General features: G+C 45.7%; 1 protein-coding gene across 2 annotated transcripts; it reads right to left on the bottom strand.

The window, feature by feature from the left end:
• Nucleotides 1-7505: 7505 nt before the first annotated feature.
• LOC148450969 (uncharacterized) lies at nt 7506-26499 on the bottom strand. Of its 2 annotated transcripts, none has more exons than XM_088462437.1 (7): nt 26438-26499; nt 22217-22366; nt 20234-20425; nt 19069-19147; nt 18540-18637; nt 18174-18381; nt 7506-9325 (listed from the first exon to the last, which is right to left on the bottom strand). In XM_088462437.1, the coding sequence occupies exons 2-7, from the start codon at nt 22292-22294 to the stop codon at nt 7965-7967; spliced, it is 2016 nt and encodes a 671-aa protein (XP_088318563.1). In that variant the 5' UTR covers nt 22295-22366; nt 26438-26499; the 3' UTR covers nt 7506-7964. The 2 variants fall into 2 exon arrangements, with proteins under 2 accessions (XP_088318563.1, XP_088318564.1); XM_088462438.1 differs by having other exon boundaries at nt 7506-9322.
• Nucleotides 26500-26656: the final 157 nt, after the last annotated feature.

The raw sequence follows: 26656 nt of genomic DNA, 5'->3' as shown, positions 1-26656 counted from the left end.
AGGAGGCAATGTGTACAGAGGGGTGACATACAGGGAGAGTGACGGATGTAATAGCCTTAGAGAAGATACCATGGAGTGATATAGGAAAAGCTCATGTGTGTATATAAGAGGGGAGTAGAGTAATGAGGAGGCAATGTGTACAGAGGGGTGATATACAGGGAGAGTGATGGGTGTAATAGCCTTAGAGAAGATACCATGGAGTGATATAGGAAAAAGCTCATGTGTGTATATAAGAGGGGAGTAGGGTAATGAGGAGGCAATGTGTACAGAGGGGTGATATACAGGGAGAGTGACGGATGTAATAGCCTTAGAGAAGATACCATGGGTGATATAGGAAAAAGCTCATGTGTGTATATAAGAGGGGAGTAGAGTAATGAGGAGGCAATGTGTACAGAGGGGTGATATACAGGGAGAGTGACGGATGTAATAGCCTTAGAGAAGATACCATGGGTGATATAGGAAAAAGCTCATGTGTGTATATAAGAGGGGAGTAGAGTAATGAGGTGGCAATGTGTACAGAGGGGTGATATACAGGGAGAGTGACGGATGTAATAGCCTTAGAGAAGATACCATGGAGTGATATAGGAAAAAGCTCATGTGTGTATATAAGAGGGGAGTAGAGTAATGAGGAGACAATGTGTACAGAGGGGTGACATACAGGGAGAGTGACAGATGTAATAGCCTTAGAGAAGATACAATGGAGTGATATAGGAAAAAGCTCATGTGTGTATATAAGAGGGGAGTAGAGTAATGAGGAGGCAATGTGTACAGAGGGGTGACATACAGGGAGAGTGACGGATGTAATAGCCTTAGAGAAGATACCATGGAGTGATATAGGAAAAGCTCATGTGTGTATATAAGAGGGGAGTAGAGTAATGAGGAGGCAATGTGTACAGAGGGGTGAGATACAGGGAGAGTGACAGATGTAATAGCCTTAGAGAAGATACCAAGGAGTGATATAGGAAAAAGCTCATGTGTGTATATAAGAGGGGAGTAGAGTAATGAGGAGGCAATGTGTACAGAGGGGTGACATACAGGGAGAGTGACGGATGTAATAGCCTTAGAGAAGATACCATGGAGTGATATAGGAAAAGCTCATGTGTGTATATAAGAGGGGAGTAGAGTAATGAGGAGGCAATGTGTACAGAGGGGTGATATACAGGGAGAGTGATGGGTGTAATAGCCTTAGAGAAGATACCATGGAGTGATATAGGAAAAAGCTCATGTGTGTATATAAGAGGGGAGTAGGGTAATGAGGAGGCAATGTGTACAGAGGGGTGATATACAGGGAGAGTGACGGATGTAATAGCCTTAGAGAAGATACCATGGGTGATATAGGAAAAAGCTCATGTGTGTATATAAGAGGGGAGTAGAGTAATGAGGTGGCAATGTGTACAGAGGGGTGATATACAGGGAGAGTGACGGATGTAATAGCCTTAGAGAAGATACCATGGAGTGATATAGGAAAAAGCTCATGTGTGTATATAAGAGGGGAGTAGAGTAATGAGGAGACAATGTGTACAGAGGGGTGACATACAGGGAGAGTGACAGATGTAATAGCCTTAGAGAAGATACAATGGAGTGATATAGGAAAAAGCTCATGTGTGTATATAAGAGGGGAGTAGAGTAATGAGGAGGCAATGTGTACAGAGGGGTGAGATACAGGGAGAGTGACGGATGTAATAGCCTTAGAGAAGATACCATGGGTGATATAGGAAAAAGCTCATGTGTGTATATAAGAGGGGAGTAGGGTAATGAGGAGGCAATGTGTACAGAGGGGTGAGATACAGGGACAGTGATGGATGTAATAGCCTTAGAGAAGATACCATGGGTGATATAGGAAAAAGCTCATGTGTGTATATAAGAGGGGAGTAGGGTAATGAGGAGGCAATGTGTACAGAGGGGTGAGATACAGGGACAGTGATGGATGTAATAGCCTTAGAGAAGATACCATGGGTGATATAGGAAAAAGCTCATGTGTGTATATAAGAGGGGAGTAGAGTAATGAGGTGGCAATGTGTACAGAGGGGTGATATACAGGGAGAGTGACGGATGTAATAGCCTTAGAGAAGATACCATGGAGTGATATAGGAAAAAGCTCATGTGTGTATATAAGAGGGGAGTAGGGTAATGAGGAGGCAATGTGTACAGAGGGGTGATATACAGGGAGAGTGACGGATGTAATAGCCTTAGAGAAGATACCATGGAGTGATATAGGAAAAAGCTCATGTGTGTATATAAGAGGGGAGTAGAGTAATGAGGTGGCAATGTGTACAGAGGGGTGATATACAGGGAGAGTGACGGATGTAATAGCCTTAGAGAAGATACCATGGAGTGATATAGGAAAAAGCTCATGTGTGTATATAAGAGGGGAGTAGAGTAATGAGGAGACAATGTGTACAGAGGGGTGACATACAGGGAGAGTGATGGATGTAATAGCCTTAGAGAAGATACCATGGGTGATATAGGAAAAAGCTCATGTGTGTATACAAGAGGGGAGTAGAGTAATGAGGAGGCAATGTGTACAGAGGGGGTGACATACAGGGAGAGTGATGGATGTAATAGCCTTAGAGAAGATACCATGGAGTGATATAGGAAAAAGCTCATGTGTGTATATAAGAGGGGAGTAGAGTAATGAGGAGGCAATGTGTACAGAGGGGTGACATACAGGGAGAGTGACGGATGTAATAGCCTTAGAGAAGATACCATGGAGTGATATAGGAAAAGCTCATGTGTGTATATAAGAGGGGAGTAGAGTAATGAGGAGGCAATGTGTACAGAGGGGTGAGATACAGGGAGAGTGACAGATGTAATAGCCTTAGAGAAGATACCAAGGAGTGATATAGGAAAAAGCTCATGTGTGTATATAAGAGGGGAGTAGAGTAATGAGGAGGCAATGTGTACAGAGGGGTGACATACAGGGAGAGTGACGGATGTAATAGCCTTAGAGAAGATACCATGGAGTGATATAGGAAAAGCTCATGTGTGTATATAAGAGGGGAGTAGAGTAATGAGGAGGCAATGTGTACAGAGGGGTGATATACAGGGAGAGTGATGGGTGTAATAGCCTTAGAGAAGATACCATGGAGTGATATAGGAAAAAGCTCATGTGTGTATATAAGAGGGGAGTAGGGTAATGAGGAGGCAATGTGTACAGAGGGGTGATATACAGGGAGAGTGACGGATGTAATAGCCTTAGAGAAGATACCATGGGTGATATAGGAAAAAGCTCATGTGTGTATATAAGAGGGGAGTAGAGTAATGAGGTGGCAATGTGTACAGAGGGGTGATATACAGGGAGAGTGACGGATGTAATAGCCTTAGAGAAAATACCATGGAGTGATATAGGAAAAAGCTCATGTGTGTATATAAGAGGGGAGTAGAGTAATGAGGAGACAATGTGTACAGAGGGGTGACATACAGGGAGAGTGACAGATGTAATAGCCTTAGAGAAGATACAATGGAGTGATATAGGAAAAAGCTCATGTGTGTATATAAGAGGGGAGTAGAGTAATGAGGAGGCAATGTGTACAGAGGGGTGAGATACAGGGAGAGTGACGGATGTAATAGCCTTAGAGAAGATACCATGGGTGATATAGGAAAAAGCTCATGTGTGTATATAAGAGGGGAGTAGGGTAATGAGGAGGCAATGTGTACAGAGGGGTGATATACAGGGAGAGTGACGGATGTAATAGCCTTAGAGAAGATACCATGGGTGATATAGGAAAAAGCTCATGTGTGTATATAAGAGGGGAGTAGGGTAATGAGGAGGCAATGTGTACAGAGGGGTGAGATACAGGGACAGTGATGGATGTAATAGCCTTAGAGAAGATACCATGGGTGATATAGGAAAAAGCTCATGTGTGTATATAAGAGGGGAGTAGAGTAATGAGGTGGCAATGTGTACAGAGGGGTGATATACAGGGAGAGTGACGGATGTAATAGCCTTAGAGAAGATACCATGGGTGATATAGGAAAAAGCTCATGTGTGTATATAAGAGGGGAGTAGGGTAATGAGGAGGCAATGTGTACAGAGGGGTGATATACAGGGAGAGTGACGGATGTAATAGCCTTAGAGAAGATACCATGGAGTGATATAGGAAAAAGCTCATGTGTGTATATAAGAGGGGAGTACAGTAATGAGGTGGCAATGTGTACAGAGGGGTGACATACAGGGAGAGTGACGGATGTAATAGCCTTAGAGAAGATACCATGGAGTGATATAGGAAAAAGCTCATGTGTGTATATAAGAGGGGAGTAGAGTAATGAGGTGGCAATGTGTACAGAGGGGTGATATACAGGGAGAGTGACGGATGTAATAGCCTTAGAGAAGATACCATGGAGTGATATAGGAAAAAGCTCATGTGTGTATATAAGAGGGGAGTAGAGTAATGAGGAGACAATGTGTACAGAGGGGTGACATACAGGGAGAGTGACAGATGTAATAGCCTTAGAGAAGATACCATGGAGTGATATAGGAAAAAGCTCATGTGTGTATATAATAGGGGAGTATAGTAATGAGGAGGCAATGTGTACAGAGGGGTGAGATACAGGGAGAGTGACGGATGTAATAGCCTTAGAGAAGATACCATGGAGTGATATAGGAAAAAGCTCATGTGTGTATATAAGAGGGGAGTAGAGTAATGAGGTGGCAATGTGTACAGAGGGGTGATATACAGGGAGAGTGACGGATGTAATAGCCTTAGAGAAGATACCATGGAGTGATATAGGAAAAAGCTCATGTGTGTATATAAGAGGGGAGTATAGTAATGAGGAGGCAATGTGTACAGAGGGGTGAGATACAGGGAGAGTGACGGATGTAATAGCCTTAGAGAAGATACCATGGAGTGATATAGGAAAAAGCCCATGTGTGTATATAAGAGGGGAGTAGAGTAATGAGGTGGCAATGTGTACAGAGGGGTGATATACAGGGAGAGTGACGGATGTAATAGCCTTAGAGAAGATACCATGGGTGATATAGGAAAAAGCTCATGTGTGTATATAAGAGGGGAGTAGGGTAATGAGGAGGCAATGTGTACAGAGGGGTGATATACAGGGAGAGTGACGGATGTAATAGCCTTAGAGAAGATACCATGGAGTGATATAGGAAAAAGCTCATGTGTGTATATAAGAGGGGAGTAGAGTAATGAGGTGGCAATGTGTACAGAGGGGTGATATACAGGGAGAGTGACGGATGTAATAGCCTTAGAGAAGATACCATGGGTGATATAGGAAAAAGCTCATGTGTGTATATAAGAGGGGAGTAGGGTAATGAGGAGGCAATGTGTACAGAGGGGTGATATACAGGGAGAGTGACGGATGTAATAGCCTTAGAGAAGATACCATGGAGTGATATAGGAAAAAGCTCATGTGTGTATATAAGAGGGGAGTAGAGTAATGAGGAGGCAATGTGTACAGAGGGGTGACATACAGGGAGAGTGACAGATGTAATAGCCTTAGAGAAGATACAATGGGTGATATAGGAAAAAGCTCATGTGTGTATATGAGGGGAGTAGGGTAATGAGGAGGCAATGTGTACAGAGGGGTGACATACAGGGAGAGTGACGGATGTAATAGCCTTAGAGAAGATACCATGGGGTGATATAGGAAAAAGCTCATGTGTGTATATAAGAGGAGAGTAGAGTAATGAGGAGGCAATGTGTACAGAGGGGTGACATACAGGGAGAGTGACGGATGTAATAGCCTTAGAGAAGATACCATGGGTGATATAGGAAAAAGCTCATGTGTGTATATAAGAGGGGAGTAGGGTAATGAGGAGGCAATGTGTACAGAGGGGTGACATACAGGGAGAGTGACGGATGTAATAGCCTTAGAGAAGATACCATGGGTGATATAGGAAAAAGCTCATGTGTGTATATAAGAGGGGAGTAGAGTAATGAGGAGGCAATGTGTACAGAGGGGTGACATACAGGGAGAGTGACGGATGTAATAGCCTTAGAGAAGATACCATGGGGTGATATAGGAAAAAGCTCATGTGTGTATATAAGAGGAGAGTAGAGTAATGAGGAGGCAATGTGTACAGAGGGGTGAGATACAGGGAGAGTGACGGATGTAATAGCCTTAGAGAAGATACCATGGAGTGATATAGGAAAAGCTCATGTGTGTATATAAGAGGGGAGTAGAGTAATGAGGAGACAATGTGTACAGAGGGGTGACATACAGGGAGAGTGACAGATGTAATAGCCTTAGAGAAGATACCATGGAGTGATATAGGAAAAGCTCATGTGTGTATATAAGAGGGGAGTAGAGTAATGGGGAGGCAATGTGTACAGAGGGGTGACATACAGGGAGAGTGATGGATGTAATAGCCTTAGAGAAGATACCATGGAGTGATATAGGAAAAGCTCATGTGTGTATATAAGAGGGGAGTAGAGTAATGGGGAGGCAATGTGTACAGAGGGGTGACATACAGGGAGAGTGACGGATGTAATAGCCTTAGAGAAGATACCATGGAGTGATATAAAAAAAAAAAAAAAAATTTTTTAACAAATGTTGATTTTGGATTAAAAGGTGAAATTTGTAGGACAGGACATAAACAAATGTCAGGTTTGAATATGAAATTAAACAAAAGAGAGAGAACCAAGGGTTGTTATCTCATGGGCGCACAAGAGTAGATATATTAAAATATAACTTTTATTATATTTAATTTAAAAATTATCCCATATTAGGGACTTGAGCAGTGAAATATAAGGTTAAAGTGATAAAAAAACAACCACCAATAAGTGAAAAGAAATAAATGATATGAAAAAATAATAATAAAAAGCAAGGTCCACTATATGATTTCTGCTAATGCTAAATACTGCCTTAAGAGTATATCCTTAACTGGAATATATGAGGATCCAATAGGTACCTTATCATAAGCCTAATTGGCTGGGGTTATCCACTATGGTCTTAGTATTAAATATTTAAATGTGGTTCCTAGCACCAATTGCCTCCAATCAATATAGGAATGGTTTATCTATTAATAATTTCTGTCCGCACAGACCACAATCATAATATTCTTCTATGATGGAGAGAATATAATTGATTAAATTAATTTAAGAGTATGTATTTGCTCCAAATGTAACTACAAGGCAATACTTATTTTAATTTAAGTAGCTGAATATTAGTATTGTCTACTTCATACACTCAGAATATACCCCACATATTAGAGCGACAATTGCATTTATAGAGCAGCACATCCAATTTTACTGTTCTCTATTAGTGATAATCAATTCAAGGCTGCTAATCATAAATCGCAACTGTGTGTCACTAATGATACCTAATATGTGCCAGTTTTATTAAAATACCAGGTCGTAACAGATTGTAACAAATTGTAACAATAAATCAACAGCTAGTCAGATAATGACGCTGTTGCCCAGTATCAGCGCTTTACTTGTTATTGTCCAAGTGGTTCATGCAATAGGATATAGAACTAGTTGTCCATATAATGTGAGATCCGCTTAATAAAAATTCTCATTATTAAGGCATAAACTGTGTGATAATTTGTCTCTCAATAGCTGACACAGCGTTTAATGATTTGTCATAATAGATGAATTATATAGTATACATTGTTTTCATTTAGTTACATCATTCTCTAATCATCCGCTAGATCAACTGGTGCATAGTCCCATTATTAGGGCATAAACTATATGATGATTTATTCTTCAATAGCCAACACAGCTTTTAATGATTTGTCATAATACATGGGTTATATGCTATACATTGTTTTCATTTAGTTACATCATTCTCTAGCCGTCCGCTAGATCAACTGGTGCATAGTACCACAATATAATATGTCTTTAGGCAGTAATATATATTAATCTCAAATGAGGATATATTATAGTGGACCCGCTGAAACGCCGACGCGCGCGTTTCACTGCATAAGCAGCTTTGTCAAGCATTTAGACCATCGGCATCCACGACTTCATACCCTCAAACCACAATAAATTAGCCAAAAGATTTTAAGCATTTGAATTGCTTAAAGTATTGTGTTTTATGTCTATCAGCTCGTTTTTTTTATGTATTATTTGATGTGTAACAAGATTTGATTTCTGTGTAAAACATTTCCCACACTCAGAGCATGGAAATGGTTTCTCACCTGTGTGATTTCTCTGATGTCTTACATATAAATCAAATCTTGTAAAACATTTCCCACAGTCAGAGCAAGGAAATGGTTTCTCACTTATGTGTCGTCTCTGATGTCTAAGTAGACTTGATTTTCTTGTACAACATATTCCACACTCAGAGCATGGAAATGGTTTCTCACCTGTGTGACTTCTCTGATGTATAACAAGAACTGATTTTCTGGTAAAACATTTCCCACACTCAGAGCATGGAAATGGTCTCTCACCTGTGTGATTTCTCTGATGTATAACAAGAACTGATTTTCTGGTAAAACATTTCCCACACTCAGAGCATGGAAATGGTTTCTCACCTGTGTGATTTCTCTGATGTCTTACAAGATTTGATTTATGTGTAAAACATTTCCCATAGTCAGAGCAAAGAAATTGTTTCTCACTTGTGTTACATCTCTGATGTCTAAGTAGACTTGATTTTCTTGTAAAACATTTTCCACACTCAGAGCATGGAAATGGTTTCTCACCTGTGTGACATATTTGATGTCTAACAAGATATCTTTTGTCTCTGAAACATTTCCCACAATCAGAGCATGGAAACGGTTTCTCACCTGTGTGACGTCTCAGATGTATAACAACAGATGATTTATAGACGAAACATTTCCCACACTCGGGGCATGAAAATGGTTTCTCACCTGTGTGACATCTCTGATGTATAACAAGATGTGATTTATGTTTAAAACATTTCCCACACTCAGAGCATGGAAATGGTTTCTCACCTGTGTGACATCTCTGATGTGTAACAAGATCTGATTTGTGTGTAAAACATTTCCCACACTTAGAACACGGAAACGGTTTCTCACCTGTGTGACTTCTCTGATGTGTGACAAGAGCTGATTTATAGATGAAACATTTTTCACACTCAGAGCATGTATGGTGCTTTGCACTGGTCTTAGTTGGTTGGTCATTAATGACTTTTGTGTTCTGTTGGGGATCTATGGAACAGGAACACATTTTATCTACTGCATGAGCTATAATAGGTGTACCACTATCTGAGGTATCAGGATAACATTCCCCATAATCAGAGGGATCAGATGACACATGTGCACTGTGAGGTGCTGGATGTATAATTGTGGTGTTAGGGTTTTGTCCTAGAGAATCTCGGGTGTTGTTGTGACCTTCTATGTCACCATCTGTAGATAAGATGAGATGTCCCTCTGAGATCTTCCTTCTGTTACATCCATCTGCTGGGAATAAATTAAATATATGAAAAAAGTATTGTTTCTCTGTAACATGGATAGTTTTCCAATAGAGACTACGGTGACAGGTCCCCAAATTAGTAACAAATGGGGAAGTTCCGTTGTGTCATGGTACAATGTATAGCGGTCACATATTATGCTATGTTATAGCTATCACAGGGGTTACATGTTTATTCTAATACAAAACATAAAGACAATTGTTGTCGGCATTGGAGTCACCACTACAAACCTGGGTACATCTAGCAATCCAAGCACAAGGACTTCAGCAAAACATTTAAGCTTACAGCCCAGTATCAAGGTTCCTGCAAGTATCTATATTGTATATACATCAAACACCATTAGACTTCTGGTAACATGTGCTCACCTCCCAGATCCAGAGGCTAACGCCTAAACAAGCATAGGCTAGTGAGCCACACACAAAACAGCCTCATATCGGCATGATTGACAGCATTCAGGACTTTAGGCACAATTTTCAAACAAAAGAAAACAGGCCAGTCCTGGATGTTACCCATACGTTACATGGCACCAGACGAGTGGCAATAGGTTTTTGTTTCACACTTAGCTTCTGTAGCTGAGAGACAAGAAAGATGTAACTACAAGTTAGTGGTGTATGAAGGATCATTCATAGAGTAACTAGCAGAATATTAGGAACTCCTGATGCCGGATTACAAGCTTAAATGTTTTGACCAAAATATGAACAAATCCCTATACTGTCCTTTCAGTGTTCGCAAATACGCGCTATAGAACGTATTTTACCCGCTACTGAGCAATGGGGACTCACTTTTTAAAAGTAGCCGGGTCCCCAGGGACGTGCTGTGGCCAATCCCTGACAGGCGGCTGCAGCGCAGCGCGTCCCCCTGAGAAAGACACAATACTGTCTGTTATTGGCTGCTGCTGTGGAAAGCCATGCTAGGATCAAGTGTCTGATCTGATCCCAGCATCGGCACAGCATCCGTGCCGGGCGCTGGGATAGTGTGTTTGTTCCCAGCGCCGGGTAAGCCACAATGGCAGGTACCTGGTGAAGGGGCCGCCTGGTCCCTTCCACCAACGTCAGTGGTAAAGTGGCGGCGGGAGAAGCTTGGCTCCAGGCGCAAGCTAAGCTGAGCTCGCTGCCCAGAAGCGGCGGTTGTTTGGCACTGGCCACAAGCCAAACACGGCTCGCGGTCCAGCAGCCAATCGGAGGCAGATGCGACGAGCCAATCGCGGCGTCTTGAATCAGACGCCGCTGAGAGGGAAAGTTCAGTCCGGTGGTGGAGGGGAGGAGTGAAGACCTTCCGAAGACAAGAGAAGAGCGGCGCGGCAACAGTTCCGGCGGCCACGCAAGAGGCCAGAAGACGGCGTGATCAAGGAGGAAGAAAGGAAGAGGCGGTGCCGCTGGCCAGGATGGGCCAACGGCAGAAGACTGAAGCTGAGGACCGAAGCCTCTTCCACCTTTACGGGTAGGCGGCCTTCGGCCACCGTTATTTACCCCCTTCCCTAGACCACCAGGGTTGTCGGGCACTAGGCCCGTGGAATAATTTCAGGCAATAGGCCTGTGGGTATATAGGTGGGCACAAGGCCTGGGCTACATAGGGGTCATTAGGCCCAATTGAAGGTGTGAGTGACCTGGGCATTAGGCCCAGGTCACCAAAGGGTAAATAGGTAGGCCAATACTGGGGGCAATGCATAGGGGGGATTACTACTGAGGGCAATGCACAGGGGGACTACTAGGGGCAATGCATAGGGGGACTACTAGGGGTAATGCATACGGGGATTACTACTAGGGATAAAGCATAGGGGGATTACTACTAGGGGTAATGTATTAGGGTATTGCTACTGGGGGCAATGCATAAGGGGACTACTAGGGATAATGCATGAGGGTATTACTACTGGGGCAATGCATAGGGGGATTAATACTGGGGACAATGCATAGGTGGACTACTAGGGATAATGCATGGGGGTATTACTACTGGGGCAATACATAGGGGGATTACTACTGGGGGCAATGCATAGGGGGACTACTAGGGGTAATGCGTAGGGGGATTACTACTAGGGGCAATGCATAGGGGGATTACTACTAAGGATAAAGCATAGGGGGATTATTACTAGGGGTAATGCATAGGGGGATTCCTACTTGGGGCAATGCATAGGGGGTCTACTGGGGGCAATGCATAGGGGGTCTACTACTACTGGCAATGCATAGGGAGTCAATTACTAGTGGCAATGCATGGGGGGGACTACTACTGGGGCAATGCATAGTGGGACTAAAGGGCATTAATGTGTGGCATAATGTGTAAAGGCCAGGCATGGCTGTGTGGCATAATATGTAAGGTCTATTACTGCATGGCATAATGTGTAAAGACGGGGCATTAATGTGCGGCATAATGTTTAAAAATCGGGCATTAATGTGCGGCATAATGTGTAAAGGCCGGGCATGGCTGTGTGGCATCATTTGTAAGGGGTTAGGGGAGGTCTGAGAGGCATATGGGGAGCTCTAAAGCATAAATTATGATGGGACCCAGAAATGGTCAGGTAGGACCCCATTTTTTTTTTAAAGTGGAGGGTCCCTGGGACCCACATATTTTGTCAACACCGCGATCACTGCCTTTGCTGGATACACAGATTGTGAGTGGAGGTGACAAGCCCCAAAGTGTCAGATGTTCCTCCAGGTGATTGTAGAATTATTTTGGGCTTACTTTAACAATCCTAGGGACTGTCAGCAACCGCCTGTTACTAACTCCTCCCAATGCCTCCTGGGTGGTGCTGGCTAATTGCCACTGATCTCTCACTGTGGACCAGTCGGCACATGGTAGCTGGCAGAGGGACTGAGCTTGGAGACACTGGGCTCAAACCAGAACAGCTGGGAGTAGTGTTTGGTGCTTCTCTGGTAGTCACAGGATACGAGCAGATGCAGGTGTCTAAGGCAATTGGATATTTGTTGCTCATAGGATTTGACAGTTACTCCAAAGCATACAAGGTGTTACACAGGTTCTCTCCTCTCAGATAGTCAGAGCGTATACACCTTACAGAGCTACATCAGTTCTTTACATGCAGAAAATGTATGGAAATGGGAGATGGAAAACCGGTGACCAGCCACACAGCCCATACGAAGCCAGGTGCGTCAGGGCGGGCGCCCTGTGGACCCTAAGGACTTCGTAGAAACAGAGATAACAAAGGTAAGTTCTTACCATATCTCTTGTTTTCTACTTCAGTCTCAAAGCAGTTCAACCAAGGGTGGGGACGCTCCTGTGCTGAGAGGAGAATCCGTCGCCAAAAAGGAAGCATTCTGAGAGGCAAAGGAAACCAATGCCTAGAACCTTAAAAAGGCGTGGTCACCTAGTAAGGCAAAACAGCCGAGGCGCCACAGCGGGCCGCCCTCGAGGGTTACATGGCCCGAGAAAACAAGCCTCAACAGAAAGGCCTACCCATGGGTAGGCCCCTGAGGAAGACATACAAGGCCATCGAGCCAACATTTGGTTATAGGCCGGCCATCCTTTCCTGTGAAAACCAGAAATCGCAGACCACCAATAAGGGGTCCGATTTCCGTAAGGACCTTGAACGGATCACATAAATCCCAAGAGGCCGGACCACAGTCAATGAGGCCACACCAGCCGAGAGGACTGGGGACTGAATGGCCGTACCATAAGTTCCAGAATATGGTACCTAAAAACCACTTTAAAAAGAAACACAGGGCGAGAGCAACTCACACCCTGACATGATGCCCTCCAGAAGAGGGAACCACATGAGAACGCTCCCAATTCAGACACTCTCCTGGTTGATATAAACACCCTAAGAGAAAGAGAGAGCCTAAGCAATAGACCATGTAATGGCTATCACAACCAGCGGTTCCATTGACTGTCCCCGGAGGGAACGAAGAACCACTACTAACTCCCAAGGAGTCCCTAGGGAGGACAAAAGGTGGCATAATCCAGAAAACACTCCAAAGGATGAACTGGATACCAGAGTGGAGCAATTCCATATCTTAACCCTACTGACAGTGTAGGGATCCGCACTGTCAGGAAGGCCAGGCCGAGGGAGAAACCCAAGCCAGCCGGAAGGAATGCCAGAATATCTGGAAATCCTGGACACCGGAGGATTGTATCAACAGGTACAATACCATAAGAATTATGGCTGCCACAGTTTGTTTGTAGGTCCCAGCAAAAGCTGATCTATGTGCTCTAATCATTCCAACGATGACAAAGCCAGGGAAGCCGTAAGACCACTGTAGGGACGCAGTCAAAGACAAACGACCCAGGTCCTAGGCAAAACCAAGGACCCTGAGACAACAGGTCCGGGCAGTGAAGCATCAGGAATGGAGTATCGATGGAGAGACTCCGAAAATCCAAGTACCCCTGACATCTGGGGCAATCAGGAGCCACCAGCAGGAAAGCGTCTCCGTCTTGATTGAAACACTTCCCTCGAGGGAGAAGGAAGACCGGAGAACACAGGTACGCAAAGTGGAAGGACCACTTCACCGACAAAGAGTCACTGAAAGTTGCTTCAGAATCCCGAGAGCTGGACTGTAACACCATAGTGTGATAAAGTCAGAAGGCCATGAGGGCCACCTCAGGGGCCCCCCCTGCTCACCAGGAGATGAAACCTCTCTTGGGGAAGAGACTAGTCCCCGGGATGCACGTCGTGACGACTGAGGACTCCCGCTTCCCAATGGAGAGCTCCTGAAATGAACGCTGCCAAGATGGTCGGGAGGAGACCCTCGGACTATGTCCGAATGTGTGACATACCTGTCATTGCCACCCAACCAACAGTGTTGCTAAAAAGGAAGCCACTGTCCTGAACCTGTCGGACTGAACCTTTTCAAGTTCACCGGGAAACAAGAGTTATGCCAGAGTGAAGGCCCAAGACAGGCTAAAGGTCCAACAAGTTAATTGACAGGGTAGAATCGACAAAGACGTCCAACTGCACTGAAATGGATGCGAACCAGACACTGTCCATAGCAAAGAATACCCTGGACGAGATGGCCATAGCCACCCGGAAAGGGACCGACTTGCCTCCGGAGAGAGCACATCGTTCGAACAGTGATCTGACAGAAAAAACTCGTTCCATCTGGAGATAAGCCAATTATGGAAAGGCCTGGAATGGAACTGAGCCCATTCCACCCTTCAAAAGGCAGACACTGAATATTTGATCATGCATCCCAGAGTGTAAAGACATATGTCGACTGCGTAGACATCCATGGACTCCTAATGGAAGAGTGGAGACTCCGTCTTACGCCAGAAGAATTCTCAGATTCTGAGAATCCAGCAGGGCTCCTAGATGAAGAATACCCAGAGAGGGAGGACTTATTCCCCGTTGATTAAACGTCTGCACCCTGAAGAAGCCACGGTCATCCTGACCTGGCAGTAAAGTACCCCGGTGATCCTGCTAAGAGCAGGAGACCGTCCAGGTACAGGAGCATTGGGATATACTGAACAGGAGAACTGTCAGAAAATCCAAAACGCTGGTAAACCACTGTGGGGCTGAGGACAGTCCCAAGAGGCAGAGCCTGAAAAATTGTAAGTGTTGCTGTTATATAGCAAACCTCAGTCCATGCTGAGGAAAGGTCTCTGTAAGTACCCGTAAGCAGGCGTCCTGTATATCCAGTGACACCATAAAGTCCCCAGGTTCCAAACATAGTATGATGGAGCATAGGGATTGCCTCCTGAGCCCAGGTAGCTTTAGGAACTGGTTCAGGGAATTGAGACAGAGAATAGGCCAAAGAGAACCATTCAGCCACCACACCAGAAAGAAAGCAGAACAACCAGTCCCTGGCTGAGAAAGTGGGGATGGCCTAATCAGCTCCGCTGACCGCAACAACTGTATAGCTTTCTGGATTAGTAAGGCCCTGTTCGGGTCTGAATAAGGGCCCGCGTACCATCACATGTAAAGAGGCCGCCTGAGCAAAGAGAGGGCGTATCCTCCTACCCACGTAGCCGCGGCAACCTGACACTAGTACCAGGCTAACTGAGAAAATCGCTATCTCCCAGTGGGAGGCCTGTCACGTCAGGCTGAAGATATATCCGTAGGTTCAGAAGCAGGATCGGCTGGCAGTCCAGGCCTGCTCGGGACTGGATATGTCGGCCCTTGTAGAGGCCGACAGTCTACGAAGAAACAGACCTTTACGGCTGACCCAGAGGACACAAAGACTTAACAGACTTAGTCTGAGGCCTTGTAGTGGGCATAGCTGAAGGCGGTAAACTGGTCGTTAGTAATACTGCCAATGTTACTACAATCTTGTCAAGGTCAGGACCAAACAAGATCTACCCTATAGATGGTATCTGCACCTCTGCATTCCCAGAGCGTAGCCATAGGGTATTACGGAGGATACAGTCGCAACCGGAACTCTGAAAGTTAGGAGACTGGTATCCAATATAGGCATTTCCACCTATGACAACTGCATATATTACGTGAGCGACCAAATACATTTGAACCCCAGACGTTTTGGAGGGGAAAAAACATTACAAATGCATCAGCTCAGTATGCAATAGTATTAACCAACCATGCTATAGCCATGGTAGGATGGGTAACAACCCCTGAAAGCGAGTAGACTGATTTCAGGTAGAGTTACCACCTATGGATCCGAAGAATCCGACCACGCCGGAATGGGAGGCGTAGTAACATCTGTAATGAGACGAGTAACACGCCCATCCACCCCAGGAGGGTCTCGTGATGACCCTCAGGGAATTTGGGACAGGAGGCCAAACGCTGTTGTAATACCTCGTATCTGGCAACAGCCAGAGTCCCGCCATGCGATCCACCCGCTAGTCAGCAACAGGGAACCCGAAGGCACGTAAGACGGAGGGTGTATGATACAGGTGCAGATCAACATTCACTCTAACCAGAATGGACCTGCTACCAGCCCTAAAGCAGGGATAATAAAACCTGAAATAGGCTTCCCCCCGTGTAAGAGGGAAAGAGCCAAAAACAGTATCCAGTACACGGCAGAGCCAACTGGGAAGTAACCACAGGGCGCCAACCACGCCAATTTGCGTTTCATAGAAAACGACATCCACCCAGGGTGGCTGTGGTAATCCCTGCAAGGGGAATGACAGACTATTGTGGCACCAGGGGGAATTCATATACTTGGAAAAATCCCTGCAGGGAGCGGTAGTCTGTGTCACAGGGGAAGAGTGCAAGAAACTGCGAGATACCCTGAGATGAAGAGGGCAGTATGGTGAAGTAACCCCCAGGTGAGGTACAACAATGGGGCCCACCCGGCTATCCGCAATTGAGAGGATCCCAAGAAAACAAACTGCCCAAGGGGGTCGTGTAAGGGGCTCGGCACCAGATGGCGCCGCATACAGAACCCTTTATGAGTCAAATCCTCCGCACTAACACCTGCAGCACATGACTTGCAGGATAGTAAAACTGGCTGCAGTATAACGCTCTATCTCCTGGTCAGACATATCTGACCAATCTTGGCGGAAATATCAAGCAGCAATATACTGGTCCTGACTGATGCCAAAATTAGCTGCAGGGACCCATTTTCAGCGTATGCAACACACAGTTCCATCGAAAATATGGCAAAGTGCAGCACGCAACAGTATGTGACAAACCTCACAAATATTAACAAGTATATAAATGTGAGGCCTCAGAACCACCCTAAATACAGCTGTATTAGGGCAGATAAAGAAAAGGGATAGATATATATTGACAGGTGAGATAATAAAGTACAGACAGTCAGCACTAGCATAAGTCACATACCATGCAGATATATACATATATATACATAAACATGTCATATAATATACTGCACTATGTCACTGCATTCAACTGCCCAGATTCAGTGTCTGGGAAGGCTACAGCGCTGTGTACACTGACCTGATGGTGAGGTACGCAGGGGGACTGGACTCACTGCCATCTCCAGAGCTCTGCTGCTGCACATAGAAAATGACCGCCTGGAGACCGCAGAAGAAGCGTAGCCCGCGGAGGAAGCAGCTCAGCGACGCCAGACTATAATACTGAAAGGCGAGCTGAGCTGAGGGGAGGAGCCGCTGTAACAAGGAAGGCTTGCTCCCCTGGCCGGCTATTAACCCCAGGGAAGCCGGCTCCCTGCGCCGATCGTTAAGTCCCTGGTGGTCTAGTGGACACACGGGGTATGGGGGGCCCGCCGCCACTGCCGGCACCTCCGGTCTGTCCCCAGAGACCGGAGGCACAGGACTGCATTTGAAATGCGCGGATCACCGCAAGCGGTGATCCGCGACCTTACCTGCTCCCCGTGGATTCGGCAGCAGTCCTGGGCGCCCACAGAGTCCGGCTAGTACAGACTCTGGGGTCCCGCTGAGATCCCCAGATCTGTACTGGCGTCTCAGCGCCAGCGGGGCGACGGAGCGGCAGGTTAGACGTCCTATGGACAGTCCGACGCTGCCGCTCTGAAGAGTCCAAAGTTGGAAAAAACTTTGTCCCTAAAAAATAAAAATAAAATAAGCTTAGGGGCTGCTAATCAGCTCCCCCTGCACTAAAGGTGACCCGACTCCGGCCGGGCACCAACTTACACTGAGGTGCCTCTGGCTTGGGGGTGGGGTTATAGGGAGAGTGGACCCAAGTGCATCCTGGGAGCTAAAAGCTTTAACTGCGTGGTGCCCGGATTTGGTTCCCAACCTATATCCCAAGGTCAACCCTGTGGACCCCCTATGGACCCTGAAATAGATAGGGGCTGATGGCTCCTGATGTATGAGATACACCAGAGAGTGTGGGGAGGAGACTGGTCAGATCTCTGGGCTGGTAACACACAGTGACATAATGTGAGGAGGAGAGCAGTATAATAGGGGCTGATGGCTCCTGACTCCACCACTGGACAGATACATTTCCCTCATTAGTTTGTACTGTTGTAGTGATTGAGTAAGTGTTTATTACTCACCTGTGCTGATATCTGTAGGGATTTCCTCCTCCTTACACTGCTGATCACCCCTCACATACGTCTCTTCTTCTCCCTCTATATCTTCTGCCTTCATATCAGTCACATACGTTTCTTCTTCTCCCTCTATATCTTCTGTCTTCATATCAGTCACATACGTCTCTTCTTCTACCTCTATATCTTCTGCCTTTATATTAGCCAGACTTTCACCCTAAGAAACCCACAAATCAATAAAATAACAATTTAGAAATGTCATATTTCATTAAATCACACTAATTAGAAGAATTCTGGTTAATAAGACACACACAGCTTCCTACAGATCCTATAAAGACACTTTGGTATATTGGTGAGACCCTAAATCCCACCTACCTGATGCTCCTGTGGGGTCCTGTGATTCTCCTCTGTACAATCCTGTGAATAAAGAGGACGGGGACATCTCTCTGGAGTATTTCTGTTACTGGGTCCATCTGTAGGAAACACACAGTGACTGAGGGCCTGATTCAGAGTGAGAAGGAGCATGTAACTGTGAACCAGGACAAACCATGTTGCAATGCAAGGGGTGCAAATACATACATTATTTTGCATTTAGGGTAAATACTGGCTGCTTTTGCATGTAGCCCACATATACTGCACAGCTTTATTTTTACACTGCAATTTAGAAGTCAGTTTGGACACCTCCCTCCCAACTCTAAATCTCTCTGCTCATTATACATCTGCCCCACCTGCAGTGCAGCATGGTTTCACCAAGATTGTCAGTTACGTGCTAATTCTCACTCTATTCCCAAAGCTGAATCAGGCCCTGAGTACATTGTATATATGTGATTATCAGGTGATGGGTGTATATAGGAGGCCCCCATACCTGCTCTCCCCTGTACAATAAATTACAGTCTCGTCTTACCCAGTGATGTGAGGGGCCGGTGATTCTCCATTATCACGTCCTTGTACAGACCCCTGTCATCCTCTATATACTCCTCCTCCTGCATGGAGACATAGACAGTGACATCCTGACACCTTATAGGAACCTGACACACAATGATACAGTCATCACCCAGACACATCCCCTGGTGTTACTGTACAATGTCCCATTCCCAGCAGTCACTTCTACAGTCATCACCCAGACACATTCCCTGGTGTTACTGTATAATGTCCCATTCCCAGCAGTCACCTCTCCAGTCATCACCCAGACACATCCCATGGTGTCACTTTATAATGTCCCATTCCCAGCAGTCACCTCTCCAGTCATCACCCAGACACAGCCCCTGGTGTTACTGTATAACGTGCCATTCCCAGCAGTCACCTCTCCAGACATCACCCAGACACATCCCCTGGTGTTACTGTATAATGTCCCATTCCCAGCAGTCACCTCTCCAGTCATCACCCAGATACATCCCCTGGTGTTACTGTATAATGTCCCATTCCCAGCAGTCACCTCTCCAGTCATCACCCAGACACATCCCCCGGTGTTACTGTATAATGTCCCATTCCCAGCAGTCAACTCTCCAGTCATCACCCAGACACATCCCCTGGTGTTACTGTATAATGTCCCATTCCCAACAGTCACCTCTCCAGTCATCACCCAGACACATCCCCTGGTGTCTGTATAATGTTCCATTCCCAGCAGTCAACTCTCCAGTCATCACCCAGACACATCCCCTGGTGTTACAGTATAATGTCCCATTCCCAGCAGTCACCTCTCCAGTCATCACCCAGACACATCCCCTGGTGTTACAGTATAATGTCCCATTCCCAGCAGTCACCACCCAGACACATCCCCTGGTGTTACTGTATAATGTCCCATTCCCAGCAGTCACCTCTCCAGTCACCACCCAGACACATCCCCTGGTGTTACTGTATAATGTCCCATTCCCAGGAGTCACCTCTCCAGTCATCACCCAGACACATCCCCTGGTGTCACTGTATAATGTCCCATTCCCAGCAATCACCACCCAGAAACATCCCCTGGTGTTACTGTATAATGTCCCATTCCCAGCAGTCACCTCTCCAGTCATCACCCAGACACATCCCCTGGTGTCACTGTATAATGTCCCATTCCCAGCAATCACCTCTCCAGTCAGCAGGTGAATGTTATTGTTGATGAGTTCCAGCATCTTCTGGTCATTGTGTCTCTCATGTATCAGTGAGTGAGGTGGAGGCACCGTGATGGGGCTCTGGGTCCTGCTCAGTCCTCCTGTCACATGGGGACGGCTGCTGGGAGTCTCATGCTCACCGGATGTCTTCTTCACTATTGTGTAATCCTGTGTATTGGGGGAGACATCAATGAGGAGGTCAATTAAACTCCACCTAAATGGGGCTGTTTATTTAGATGATCACTTTGCATAATATACAAAAAGACTATTTCACTAAAGCAAATATTATAGCAATCTCCTATATACAGAAAAATGTAGAGTATATAGTATCTCCTGCAGCTCCAACATCTTTGTGTCAGTGACAGAAAGAAAACAACATATAATTCCCAACTCCAGTGAGGACTGTGGGACTGATACTAATATCTGAGACCAGCTCCCTGCTGCTTGTTTAATAATATAGATATAAGTGATGTCACTGTGACACTCCCAGATCCCCTCACCTCCCCAGTCATGTCCCTGTATTATTACTATAGATATAAGTGATGTCACTGTGACACTCCCAGATCCTCCTCACCTCCCCAGTCATGTCCCTGTATTATTACTATAGATATAAGTGATGTCACTGTGACACTTCCAGATACCCTCACCTCCCCAGTCATGTCCCTGTATTATTACTATAGATATAAGTGATGTCACTGTGACACTCCCAGATCCCCACACCTCCCCAGTCATGTCCCTGTATTATCAATATAGATATAAGTGATGTCACTGTGACACTCCCAGATCCCCTCACCTCCCCAGTCATGTCCCTGTATTATTAATATAGATATAAGTGATGTCACTGTGACACTCCCAGATCCCCTCACCTCCCCAGTCATGTCCCTGTATTATTACTATAGATATAAGTGATGTCACTGTGACACTTCCAGGTCCCCTCACCTCCCCAGTCATGTCCCTGTATTATTACTATAGATATAAGTGATGTCACTGTGACACTCCCAGATCCAGTCACCTCCCCAGTCATGTCCCTGTATTATTACTATAGATATAAGTGATGTCAATGTGATACTCCCAGACCCTCTCACCTCCACAGTCATGTCCCTGTATTATTACTATAGATGTAAGTGATGTCACTGTGATACTACTCCAGATCCCCTCACCTCCCCAGTCATGTCCCGGTATTATTACTATAGATATAAGTGATGTCACTGTGACACTCCCAGATCCCCTCACCTCCCCAGTCATGTCCCTGTATTATTACTATAGATATGTGATGTCACTGTGACACTCCCAGATCCCCTCACCTCCCCAGTCATGTCCCTGTATTATTACTATAGATATAAGTGATGTCACTGTGACACTCCCAGACCCTCTCACCTCCCCAGTCATGTCCCTGTATTATTACTATAGATATAAGTGATGTCACTGTGACACTCCCAGATTCTCTCACCTCCCCAGTCATGTCCCTGTATTATTACTATAGATATAAGTGATGTCACTGTGACACTCCCAGATTCTCTCACCTCCCCAGTCATGTCCCTGTATTATTACTATAGATATAAGTGATGTCACTGTGACACTCCCAGATTCTCTCACCTCCCCAGTCATGTCCCTGTATTATTACTATAGATATGTGATGTCACTGTGACACTCCCAGATCCCTTCACCTCCCCAGTCATGTCCCTGTATTATTACTATAGATATAAGTGATGTCACTGTGACACTCCCAGATCCTCTCACCTCTCCAGTCATGTCCCTGTATTATGACTATAGATATAAGTGATGTCACTGTGACACTCCCAGATCCTCTCACCTCCCCAATCATGTCCCTGTATTATGACTATAGATATAAGTGATGTCACTGTGACACTCCCAGATCCTCTCACCTCCCCACTCATGTCCCTGTATTATTACTATAGATATAAGTGATGTCACTGTGACACCCCCAGACCCTCTCACCTCCCCAGTCAGCAGGTAGATGATCTCCAGGGTGAGATGTAAGATCCTCTCAGTCCTGTGACTTTCATCCATGTCCATTTTCAGTGAATCAGTGAGAATATAGAACGTGTGATGTGTAATAAAGACTCTGGTTCCTCACAGCAGGATTATCTAGGAATAAATAGAATACACATCACAGAGAACACATGTAAGACAGTCAGACATGTAACACTGAGTGACCAGTAAGTCTCCCCTTTCCCCCCAGCCATAGAGCCCTGGTCAGTGTCTGTCAGAGGTTCCTGTGACCCAGCCCCATAAGGCTCCTCAGAGGCCGTCACACAATGCTGTACTGTATAAGGTTACACCAATGCTCCTCTCCTGGCCGGGGGTCTTATTCCTCCCAGACACATATTTGGTGAAATTTGCTCCACGTGTATCTTGTACAAACACATGAATTAGGGATGTTGGGATTTTTTACTTTTGTTTTACATTTATTCCAGAAACGGAGAGAGTCTGTGACTATACTGAGGTCATACAGGTAACAGGGGTGTGAGGGGAGAGTACACAGGAGAGCAGAAGGGGTGCAGATATGGGGAGAGGGGAAGTAACGTAGGAATACAGAGCGCACAACAGGGGATGTAACAGCTGTACAGATGTGTCAGTAACACAGGGGAGGGGAAGGGAACAGAAGAGGTTAGTAACACAGGGATAGGACAGCAGGCAGCCCAGGGGACACACAAAGGGTTACACAATACAGAATCCCATCAGTCACTCTGCACAAATGATGAAATGACAAATGACCGCACCTCAGATGTATGTTACATGTGTGACCAGCCTGCCGGCCGTGTGTGTGCAGCGTAGGGTGGGGTGAGACATGTCCTGGGGGATAATCAGTGACACTCTGAGGATCTGGGGACTGTCACAGCCACTGGCTGTCTCTGAGAGAGTCTCTATTGCTCAGGATAACAAGACGCCCTGACAGACAGTCTCAGCTCAGGGAGTGCAGCCCTTTATTACATGGCCTGTCTGTGTCCTTCTCACACATCCTTCCCCAGCTCCTGTTATGTATCATCTGGTATACACAGTACATACGTGTTATACCTATTATGTGTTATTCCCTGACCACTCATTACTGTTATTATTACTCTGCAGCTGCTGCTATAACAGGACACCACAGCCTGCTCCCCCTGTATAGGACACCACAGGCTGCTCCCCCTGTATAGTACATCACAGGCCACTCCTCCTGTTCAATAGGACACCACAGGCCACTCCCCCTCTATAGTAGGACACCACAGGCTGCTCCCCCTGTATAGTAGGACACTACAGGTCACTCCCCTATATATAAGGACACCACAGGCCGCTCTCCCTGTATAGTAGGACACCAAAGGCTGCTCCTCCTGTATAGCAGGACACACTGCAGGCTGCTCTAGCTGTATAATAGGACACCGCAGTCCGCTCCACCTGTAAAGTAGGACACCGTAGGCCACTCCCAGTGTATAGTAGGACACCACAGGCCACTCGACCAGTATAGTAGGGCAACACAGGCCACTTCCCTGTAAAGTAGGACACCACAGGCTACTCGACCAGTATAGTAGGGCAACACAGGCCACTTCCCTGTAAAGTAGGACACCACAGGCCACTCCCCCTGTATAGTAGAGTGCAACAGGCTGATCCCCCTGTATAGGAAGGCACCACAGGTTGCTCCCCCTGTAGGGTAGGACAATACATGTTGCTCCCCCTGTATAGTAGAGTGCAACAGGCAGCTTCCCCTGTATAGTAGGATACCACTGGATGCTCCCCCTGTATAGTAGGACACTACAGACTGCTCCCCCTGTATAAGACACCACAGTAGGACTCAATAGGCCGCTCTTCTTGTATAGTAGGACACAATAGGCAGCTCTTCCTGGGTAGTAGGACATCACAGTCCGCTCCCCCTGTAAAGTGTTGGACAAAACATGCCGATCCTCCTGTGCAGTAGGACAATGCAGGCTGCTACCACTGTATAGGACACCACAGGCCACTCCCCCTGTAAAGTAGGACACCACCGGCAGCTCCACCTATATAGTGTAGGACACCACAGGCCACTCCCTCTGTACAGTAAAATACCATTACCTTCTGCCGTTTGACACAGCAAGGTTGCATTTTTCGCGCTTGAATTAAAAAACTCTTCCGTCAAATCCTTTCTCCCTTATATAATAATACTACCACATATAAGTGTGTGGTGAGATCTGTTTTTCCACGCTGAAGTATCACTAAACAGTTCCCACAGCTCTTTATATTATTACAACATATCAGTCTGTGGTAACATCTGATTTAATCCCCATTATATATCACTGTAGTCCCTTATCCTTTAAATATTAATAATACAGCATTCTGACTAGGTTGTTTTAGTGGGCCAATTTCAAAGGGCAGAATGCACCCTGCCCCTTTGGCGGCGCCCTGTTGGCAAACCGCTAAAACATCATGCCGGGTGGTGACCCCACCTGTGGACTGCAGTGCACCTCGGGTGGGAAAAATTGCGGTGCAGCGCTCAACGCTGGTGAATATTCACAGAGAAAGGAGAGCTTGGGGGCAGCCTAGCTGGGCAAATCCCCAAGAGTGATGAACAGGCCGCATCATGCCCCCTTTGCAGGCGAGCGCTTGAGTGACATACCCCTTGCCGGACCTAGAATGAACACTAATAATACCACATATCAGTGAGTGCTGGAAGCAGTTATTCCCCCTCATATATCACTATACAGTCCCATTCCCCCTATATAATAATAATACCACATATCAGTGTGTGCTGGGAGCTGTGTTATTCCCCCTCATATATCACTATACAGTCCCCTCCCCCCTATATAATAATAATACCACATATCAGTGTGTGCTGGGAGTTGTGTTATTCCCCCTCATATATCACTATACAGTCCCCTCTCTCCTATATAATAATAATAATACCACATTTCAGTGTGTGCTGGGAGCTGTGTTATTCCCCCTCATATATCACTATACAGTCCCATTCCCCCATATATACTAATAATACTACATATCAGTGTGTGCTGGGAGCTGTGTTATTCCCTCTCATATATCACTGTACAGTCCCCTCTCTCCTATATAATAATAATACCACATATCAGTGTGTGCTGGGAGCTGTGGTATTCCCCCCCATATATCACTGTACAGTCCCCTCTCCCCTAAATAATACAATATTTCAGCGTGTGCTGGGAGCTGTGTTATTTCCCCTCATATTTCACTGTACGGTCCCCTCCCCTATATAATAATAATAATAATACCACATATCAGTGTGTGCTGGGAGCTATGTTATTCCTCCTCATATATCACTGTACAGTCCCCTCTCCCCTATATAATAATAATACCACATATCAGTGTGTGCTGGGAGATGTGTTATTCCCCTCATATATCACTGTACGGTCCCCTCTCCCCTATATAATAATAATAATAATACCACATATCAGTGTGTGCTGGGAGCTGTGTTATTCCCCCTCATATATCACTGTACAGTCCCCTCCCCCTATATAATAATACCACATATCAGTGTGTGCTGGGAGCTGTGTTATTCCTCCTCATATATCACTGTACAGTCCCCTCTCCCCTATATAATAATAATACCACATATCAGTGTGTGCTGGGAGATGTGTTATTCCCCTCATATATCACTGTACGGTCCCCTCTCCCCTATATAATAATAATAATAATACCACATATCAGTGTGTGCTGGGAGCTGTGTTATTCCCCCTCATATATCACTGTACAGTCCCCTCCCCCTATATAATAATACCACATATCAGTGTGTGCTGGGAGCTGTGTTATTCTCTCTCATATATCACTGTACAGTCCCCTCTCCCCTATATAATAATAATAATAATACCACTTATCAGTGTGTGCTGGGAGCTGTGTTATCCCCCCTCATATATCACTGTACAGTCCCCTCTCCCCTATATAATAATAATACCACATATCAGTGTGTGCTGGGAGATGTGTTATTCCCCTCATATATCACTGTACGGTCCCCTCTCCCCTATATAATAATAATAATAATACCACATATCAGTGTGTGCTGGGAGCTGTGTTATCCCCCCTCATATATCACTGTACAGTCCCCTCTCCCCTATATAATAATAATACCACATATCAGTGTGTGCTGGGAGCTGTGTTATCCCCCCTCATATATCACTGTACAGTCCCCTCTCCCCTATATAATAATAATAATAATAATATAATATATACAGGACACGTTACCTGGCTCCGGCTGTCAGGAATATCTATGACAAAATGGCAGCGAAAGCCCCTGTGGCCCCGCCCCCTCTGCTCTGTGACTGGGAGACTATAAGAATATGGCAGCCGGTCACCGCACATGAGGACACCATTAGACTATACAGGTGTTACTCTAGTGATGGAGATGGGAGCGGTAGGAGCAGGTGGCTTCTAGTTACAGGACGTCCTTCCTACTATATGCCG

This window comes from Taudactylus pleione, unplaced genomic scaffold, assembly GCF_031769625.1.
Source record: "Taudactylus pleione unplaced genomic scaffold, aTauple2 ptg001238l, whole genome shotgun sequence".
Lineage (NCBI taxonomy): Eukaryota > Metazoa > Chordata > Amphibia > Anura > Myobatrachidae > Taudactylus > Taudactylus pleione.
The sequence above is the reverse complement of the archived record's forward strand: the minus strand, read 5'-3'. Positions and strand labels throughout refer to the sequence as shown.